The sequence below is a fragment of the Orycteropus afer genome, unplaced genomic scaffold, assembly GCF_000298275.1.
Source record: "Orycteropus afer afer isolate SDZICR_OR568_19922 unplaced genomic scaffold, OryAfe1.0 scaffold00089, whole genome shotgun sequence".
NCBI classification, from domain to species: Eukaryota; Metazoa; Chordata; class Mammalia; order Tubulidentata; family Orycteropodidae; genus Orycteropus; species Orycteropus afer.
The window spans coordinates 3,324,323-3,333,512 of record NW_006921676.1 but is presented as its reverse complement, the minus strand read 5'-3'; the positions used below and the strand labels follow the sequence as shown (position 1 = coordinate 3,333,512).

Here is a 9,190-nt window from a genome sequence, read left to right as displayed (position 1 = left end):
GTAGTGATACTGCCTCGGAAACCCAAGGAGGGGTCGCTATGAGTCAGGGCTGACTCGACGGCACATAACAACAACAACAACAACAGTCACGTAACTACTACTACCACCTCATGAATTGTTTTATTTAACAAATAATTACCCTTCCTATTCCTAGTTTATCCTTTGTTTAAATCTGGAATTTAATATGCCAAGGGTGCTTAAAAACATAATTATAGTAATACATTGCTAAACTCACTGCCATCGAGTTGGATCTGACTCGTAGTGACCCCTCCTTGGGTTTCCGAGGCAGTATCACTACAGAAGTAGATTGCCCAGTCATCCTTCCGAGAAGTGGCTGGTGGGTTTGAACTACCAGCCTTCTGGTTAACAGTCAGATGCCTTATGCACTACGCCACTAAGCATCCACAATATGTTCTGCGAAATAGGATATTTTGTGATTTTGATGTTGTCCTAATACCATGTTATATACAAGCAGTATCTGGATTATGAGCAAGTTCCATTCCTAAGTCTGTCTTTAAGTCGAATTTATATGGAAATTGGAACAGTTAGGTGTATGGTTTGTATCTTACATCAGTTAGTCATATGTTTGTCTCAGTAATATAGTGTACCTTTAGATGCATAAAAACATTAAAGAAACACTTCCAGATATGCTAAAAACATTTAATATAATAATACAGTGATAATAATAATATTTTAATGGGTGTAGCAAATAGCAGCCATTTGTTATTATGAGCCATTATATTGTATCTCAGATTTTTAATATAATAGGCGTTAATGGGAGTTTGGACCATGGACATTATGCATGAATCAATCATGCCTGAACAGACATTATGCAGAGCATGATTATAGTTTATAATTTAAAGCAGTAGTAATAAATTATCATTGCTTATCCTGTAAAGCAGTTACATCATTATTTTCTAAAATGAATGTAGTAGAATTTCAGAATGGTTTATGGAATTTGTTTTCTATTAAAGGCCTAGAATATCCTGCAGTGGTAGAATTTGCTCCATTCCAAAAGATATCCAAAAAGAAGCTAAAGAAAAAGGATGCCAAAACTGGAAGCATTGAGGATGGTAAACTCTTTCTTAAGACTGGATTATGAAACTGCTAAATTAAATATACTGATTAGAGTTCTTCTACCATATATGTAGAAAAATATTTTTCTTGCCTTCTTGTTTCAATTTGCAGATCCAGAATATAAGAAATTTTTAGAAACTTACTGTATGGAGGAAGAGAAAACTAGTGCCAATCCTGAAACTCTTCTGGGAGAGATAGAGGCAAAGACAAGAGAAGTCTTTGGTCTGTTTTGCTCATTTCTACTTTCTACTTTATTGAGAAATGTATTTTTAGAGTATGTACTTTTTTCTTCTTTTTCTTCATTATTATAAAAAAGTGAAACTTCTAAGAGTATTGGCAGAAATGTTTTTTCTAGTTTGACTAAAAGGATGGCAAGATGATAACTTGAGAAAATATGCTTGAGCATTTGTTGATAGACAGAACCTGAATTTTTAGTTAACAACAATTTTGTTTTAAAGTTATATAATGCTTCCAAATAAGCTATGGATAACTAACTTACTGCCATTGAGTCGATTCTAACTCATAGCGACCCCCATTGGGTTTCTGAGGCTGTAAATCTTTATGGAAGTAGATCACTCCATCTTCCTTCTGCTGAGGTGCTGGGTGTGGTGGTTATGTTGTGTGTCAACTTGACTGGGCCTGGTTGAGTGGCTGTGCAGCTGTTGGTAGTTATTCCCCATGATGAGACTGGCAATCAACTCCATGGTGGGATCTACCACAAGTAGCTGAGCAGCTGCCTTTGGGATGTGGTCTGCTTCCTGTATGTAAGCAAAAGCCTTGGGGAATGGTCTCTAGCCTGTGGCATGCTTAGACCCTACATGTAGCTGTGTTGTTGCTCAGCAGCCTGCTATGCTCTGCCAGCCTTGGGACTTACAATGTACTTGAGTTAATGGCCTGCCATGTGGTTTGGTAACATTGGGTCTGTGTCTTTTTACTTGTCAACCTTGGGCTTGGCAGCCTCAGCAGCCAGCAGCTGTCTGAGTGAAGAAAAGCCTTTAGCTTCAGTGGGCTGGGAGATGGAGGCAGAGCTAAAGCCCAAGGTTGAGGGGCTTTCACCGAGCCCCTAGAGCCTGGCACTTTGAACTTGGACTTAAAGTCTCCAGACTGTAAGAATAAACTCCTGTTTGTTAAGGCCATCCCATTTGTGGTGTATTCTTGTCAGAGTGGCACTAGGTAACCAGAACACTGGATTTGAACCGCTGACTTTCTGGGTAACAGCCAAGTCCCTTATCCACTATGCCACATAGGGTGCTCCAAGCCATTGAATGCTCTGTGCCTGGCTGTGTTAGGGCAGGAGCACCATGTTCACAAAGTCAAAGTCAGTCACAGATGGACATCTCAGGGGCCCTAGAAATGAAACACTTTGCTTAAGTATGAAGTAATCTTACTGCTGTTTAAAAATGTATCAGGCCCCCTGAGTAAGGCAAACTAGTTAATAAGCTATGCTGGACCACAGAATCTGGTTTAAATCCTGACTTTTGACCCTGTACCCACAGTTGATATTTTTAGAAATGGTTGTTTTCTAGGTTTTTTTTCCAGTTGCCTTTGAGTTGACTGGCTCCTGGTGGCCCCATGTGTTCTGTCTCCTTAGTGCCACTCTGACAAGAGCATACCACAAGTGGAATGGCCTTAACAAACAGGAGTTTATTCTCTTACAATATGGAGGCTTTAAGTCCAAGTTCAAAGTGCCAGGCTTTATGGGCTGTATGAAACCCCCTTGACCTTGGGCTTCAGCACTTCCTCTTGCTTCCAGCCCACTGATGCTAGAGGCACCTCTTCACTCAGGCAGCTATTGGCTGCTGAGGCTAACAAGCCCAAGGTCGACAAATAAAATGGCACAGTCCTAATGTTACCAAACCACACAGCTGACCATTAATTCAAGTCCATTGTAAGTCCCCAGGTTGGCAGAGCATGGCAGGCTGCTGAACAACAACATAGCTACATGTAGGGTTCAAGCATGCCATAAGCTAAAGACTGTCCCCAAGGGTTCTTCTTATATACAGGAAGCAGACCACATACCCAAAGCAGCTACTCACCTGCTTGTGGTAGATTCCACCATGGAGTTGATTGCCAGTCTTGTCACGGGAAATAACTACCACCAGCTGCACAGCCACTCAACCAGGCCCAGCCAAGTTGACATACAAATTTAACTACCATAATTCTACCTCTTGTCAACTTGGCACCTGTACAGATCTTCATTGGGTGGCATATATACAGATCTCTCTCACTAGGCGGCTCCAGTCTAGTTCCTCTAAATGGCAACCTCACCCCTTTGGCCTGGTGGGCCCCATTCTTCTCCCTCTTGGGCATGGCAGCCCTGCCCCCACACTCTTGGGCAACAGCTATGGCTCCATCCCACTGGCTCACAGGAACAAGCAGCCCTGAGTTGGTGAAGGTCTAACTCTTTGAAACCTAAGGGATTATGATGGTTCCCTGACTGGGAAATGGCATTAATCAGCAGAAGCGGAGAGACCAAGGAAATGGGAAGCAGAGCTGCCTCAACCTTAAGGGTAGGGCTTTGAGGGTGGAATCACCACAGCCCTCTAGGTTTCAAAGAGCCAGACTGTCACCAACTTGGTTCTGGAGTGTGGGGCTGCTTGTTCTTGTGAGCCAGTGGGATGGAGCCATAGCTGCTGCCCAAAAGTGAGGGGGCAGGGCTGCCATGCCCAAGAGGGAGAGAAACGGGCCTGCCAAACCAAGGGGGTGAGGTCACCACTCAAGAACTAGGGTACTGGAGTCACCCAGTGAAGAAGACCTGTACAGATACTACCCATTGAAGATCTGTACAGGTGCCAAGTTGACAAGGGGTGGAATTGTGGTGGTTATGTTTGTGTGTCAACTTGGCTGGGCCTGGTTGAGTGGCTAGGCAGCTGGTGGTAGTTATTCCCCATGATGAGATTGGCAATCAACTCCATGGTGGGATCTACTACAAGCAGCTGAGTAGCTGCTTTGGGTATGTGGTCTGCTTCCCATACATAAGAAGCAGCTTTGGGAATGGTCTCTAGCTTATGGCACCTTGAACCCTGCATGTAGTCGTGTTGTTGTTCAGCAGCCTGCCATGCTCTGCTGACCTTGGGACTTACAATGGACTTAAGTTAATGGCCTGCCATGTGGTTTGGTAACATCGGAACTGTGCCTTTTTACTTGTCAACCTTGGTTTATGTCAGTCTCAGCAGCCAGCAGCTGTCTGAGTGAAGAAAAGCCTCTAGCTCCAGTGGGCCGGGAGCAGGAGGCAGAGCTGAACTCCAAGGTTGAGGGGCTTTCACCTAGCCCCTAGAGCCTTGCACTTTGAACTTGGACTTAAAGCCTCCAAATTTTAAGAATAAACTCTTGGTTGTTAAGGCAGCTGCTTATGCACAGGGAGATAGCTCAGGGGGCAGGAGTGCATGGAGGGATGAACACAGGGAAGAGGTAACTATGGGGAAGAAGTGGGAGGGGAGCTGTTGCATTGTGGTAAATTGTAGTCAGTGTCATGAGACAAAGTGTATGTGAACTGCCGTATGGAAAGTGAATTTGCTCTGTAAATTTTCACCGAAATTACAATTAAAAAAAAAAAAAGCTGTTAAAAAAAGGTGCTATGGACAAAAGAAAATAAATAAATAAATAAACTCTTGTTTGTTAAGGCCATCTCATTTGTGGTATATTTTTTCAGAGCAACACTAGGTAACCAGAACACCATGTTACTCCTTCCTCCTGGTGGTGGTGGTGTTATGTGTAGCAGTCTCCAAAAACCTCTAGAGTAGATGTGAAACAGTTTTAGCCATTAACAGGCAAAGTGCTTGTAGTACCCAAACATACCTTAGAGCGTCTCTCTTATCTTCTCTGCTGAAGGCTAGGTTTCTTCTCAAGGCCTCAGTGCTCCTTCCCCTCACTCCTTCTACCTACCTCATCCCCACAGCTCTCTCTTACTCACTCTTTAAGACTTACATAACAATTATATTGTTTATCATTTATCTGTTCATATGTCAATCTTCCCTCTATATAAACACTCTTCTGGGACCATCATCTCCCCATTCCTCCAGCTAATTTGTATTTTCATGTTTGCAGTCTCTGCACAGAAAAGTTTAGGTATTGAGTGAATGTTTGTTGAATAAATTAATGAGAATGATTAACATTATTGGAGCAGAGTCTACTAACCTTCATTAGTGTAGTAACAAAGTTTTTAAATTTTTTGACAGCTGATTTGATGTGTGGCTCAAAGGGTTTTTAATCACTAAAAGTAAATATTAAGATATGCTTAGGATGCATTTGCTAGTTTTATATAACACATGGTGGCTGGGTACCAGCTCTGAGTAGGAATTGTTTTAGGCACTGGAAATACAGTGATGAAAAAGGTAGGTGAAGCCTCTGTCCTTGTGTAGCTGCCCTTTTAGTGGAGATAATTGTTGTTGTTGTTATTATGTGCCGTGAAGTCAGCCCTGACTCATAGCGACCCCACCTTGGGTTTCCGAGGCAGTATCACTACGGAAGTAGGATTGCCCAACCTTCCTTCCGAGGAGTGGCTGGTGGGTTTGAACCGCCAGCCTTCTAGGTAGTAAAAAAAATAATGATAATAAACCAACAGCAGTACTTCAGTTTGTGACGAATGCTACAAATTTAATGAAATAGAATAATGGGATAAAGTACTCAGGAAAGGCCCCTCTGAGAAGATGATATTTGAACTGAGACCAGAACAATAAGCCAGCTGTGCTGAGAGATGGAAGAAGAGAGAACTACAGTTGCACGGGACTGGAGGCTAGAGATAATTTGGGGGCATAAGGAAGAGAATGAAAGCACCTAAGGGTCAAGGGGTAGAGTAGTTGGAGAGGGTAGGTGGGTTAGATCATGTAGGACTTGGTGGGCTGTGGTGAGAAGTTTGGATTTCTTTTTGTAAGGAAATTTGAATTATATTGCAAGGGCAATTGGGAACTTTTGCGGGGAGTGACCTGAAGTGGAGTGGCATGATCTGATTTAGTTTTTCGTAACTCTGGTTCTCTATGCATAATGGATTGTGGATACCCAAGAGAGCAGCAGGGTCATTGGTCAGGAGGCTTTTGCTGTAGCCCAAGGCAGCAGTGAAATTTACTCCTCCTCGTGGTGGTGGTGGTATGTGTAGCAGTCTCCAAAATGGCTGGTAGAGTCAGGATGCATTTTGGAGTTTGAACTGACAGGACTGACTGATGGATTGGACAAGAGAGGCAAAGAAACAAAAGAATCTAAGACTCCATGTCCTCTTATACGGGATAGGTAAAGAAAAAGAACAGCACTCTGTCATATTGCTGCAGTTTTGACACATCTTTGAATGTGAGGCTCTGTAGTGAGACCCATGCCAGCCAACAAAATCTGACTGTGCACCTGTAAAGTAGGAACATGTCCCATTCATATCTGTATTCCCAGCACCTCGCTCAGGGCTTGGTGCACTGTTGGTGCTTAATCTTCTTCTTTCTTCTTCAGTAATCACCAGAAGCTCTGGTGGTGAGGTGGTTAAGCACTAGGCTGCCAACTGAAAGGTTGGCAGTTGAAATCCACAAGCTGCTCCATGGGAGAAAGATATGGCATTCTGCTTCTATAAAGATTACATACAACCTTGGAAACCCTATGGGACAATTCTACTTTGTCCTATAGGGTTCTGTGGGGCAAATTGACTTGATGGCAATGAGTAAATGTATATATAACAAAACATTTGCCATTTCAATATTTTTTACATGTACAGTTCAGTGACATTATGCTCATCATGTTGTGCATCTATCACATTTTCAAATATTTTCACCACAATCACACCTATTTGGGATGATTTACCTGTTACAAGGGCTGATCATTGACTTTCATGAGTCAACTCTATTCATCCTGAGCTAGAGTTCATGATTGACCCAGAAACCACCCCAGGCAAGAAGCAGGGTTCTTACAGAACCTTGTATTTATCATAAAAATGCGGGCATTTGTACCCTTGTTGGTTCTCACTATAACTGACCCACCTGAAGTGGAGCTGGTGGCCATCTTCCTAACTGGAAAGCCTGTTTAGTTCTAACAACATGCTGAAGGATACCAGAGAAGGCCTAGAATACTTAGTCTTAACCTCTTAGGGCCACAGACCTCTTTGAAAATCTGGTAACAGTTTTTCTCTAGAAAATGTCCATAGGCAAAATTACATTTTGTTATAATTTCAAAGTGTTCATAAATCTTCAATTCCTAGTTAAGAACTCTGGCCCAGGTACTCTCCTATAATTCCTGAATAGCCCACATACTCAACCAAACTTACTGCCATTGAGTTGATTCTGACTCATAGCATCCTCCACTGAATTTCCAAGGCTGTAAATCTTTACGAAGCAGACTGTATCATCTTTCTTCCATGGAGCAGCTGGTGTTCAAACCATCAACCTTTTGGCTAGCAGCCAAATGTCTTAACCACGGCACCACCAGAGCTCCTTGAACAGTACACGTGGTGGTGGTGGTGTTGTCGATGTGCTGTCAAGTTGGAACCGACTCACAGCGACCCTTCCTTGGGTTTCCGAGGCAGTATCACTATAGAAGTAGATTGCCCAACTTTCCTTCCGAGGAGTGGCTGGTGGGTCCTAGTTAATTCCTGCTCCTGAGGACACTGAAAATGTCATTTAAGCCTTCAGGTGATCCATTGATTCTTCTCTCCCAATATAATCTGTGGTCTTTAAAACCTAGAAAATAGATCCAAATCATCTTCCACTTTCCCATCTATGTTCTGAATTTGCCATTCAAGCCACCTCATACTCAAATTTTATAGACCATGGAGATAACCCATACTTCTTGGAGTTAGTACATCTTTTGTAAATGTCTGTAGGCCCACTGCCTGTTTGGACACCCAACTTCCAGATCAAATAAGACTCTTGGGATATGAAAGTTGAGGATTAGAGTTAGAGTTAGAAACATTCATTCCTTGATATTTGGTGCCATTGGGTTAATAACGCTATACAGAGTCATTTTCTAAACTACAGTCATTCTGATTTATGGAATGTATATCATAAGAAATCACAAGAATCCAAATTACTTAAAATCATTATCTGAAAAGCAGAATAGGAAGAAATTCCTAGAATGTTTTGAATAGAAGTGAATATAGAAACATTTTATTTAATGATTTCCAATATCTGCAAACAATGTGAAGAGAGATTTATAACCTTTGGGAAGTTTAAAGCATTATACTCATTTTACATTTAGTTTTTTCACATCTTTTTTGAGCAATATGTTAAGATTCCTCTAAGGATCAGGAATTAAATATGTACTATGTATAGAATGCCTCATATGCATGTGAAACTGGCCAATAACTAAGGAAGACCAAAGAAGAGTTGATGGTTTTGAATTATGGTATCTGTGAAGAATACTAGAAATACCATGGACTACCAGAAGAATGAACAAATCTGTCCTGGAAGAAGTGTAGTCGGAATGCTTCTTAGAAGTGAGAATGGCCTAAGTTTGTCTCACCTACTTCGGTCATGTTGTCAGAAGGGGCCATTTGCTAGAGAAGGATATCATGCTTGGTAGAGGGTCAGTGAAAAAGGGGAAGACCCTCAACAAGATAGACTGACACAGTGACTGCAATGATGGGCTCAATTATGTGAGGATTCAAGGATTGTGAGGATGGTATACAACTGGGCACTGTTTTGTTCTGTTGTACATAGGGTCACTATGAGTCAGAGCTGACTCAATGGCACCTAACAACAACACGTGTATAGAATAAAGCGCCCTGGTGGTGCAGTGTTTAAGTGCTTGACTGTTAAACTGAAATGTCAGTAATTCAAACCCACCAGCCACTCACAGCCTTGGAAACACTATAGGGCAGTTCTACTCTGTCCTATAAGGTTTCTATGAGTCAGAATCAACTAGATAGCAATGGGTATGGGTTTGGGTTTGGTTCTGGTGTGTACAGAATTGTTAGTATCCCCATACTTTTTTTTTTTCCCCTAAGTAATAAACAGAATATTTTTAATAATATTATTAATGATTACATTATTTAAGTAGAAAATAATGTTTTTGTTTTTGTTTTTATTATTATTATTTATTTAATTTATTTTTATTTGGGTGAAGATTTACAGAGCAAATTCACTTTCCATACAGCAGTTCACATATACTTTGTCTCATGTAATTGACCACAGTTTACCACAAT

The 9,190-nt window shown here is 41.6% G+C and overlaps 1 protein-coding gene across 1 annotated transcript in view; it reads left to right on the top strand.

Moving 5' to 3' along the window:
- Nucleotides 1–9,190, top strand: part of UPF3A (UPF3A regulator of nonsense mediated mRNA decay) — a 53,858-nt gene that overhangs the window by 5,931 nt on the left and 38,737 nt on the right. The window contains exons 4-5 of the mRNA XM_007942399.1: nucleotides 975–1,073; nucleotides 1,189–1,299. Coding sequence (XP_007940590.1) covers nucleotides 975–1,073; nucleotides 1,189–1,299 — 210 coding nt within the window. The remainder of the gene's footprint in view (nucleotides 1–974; nucleotides 1,074–1,188; nucleotides 1,300–9,190) is intronic.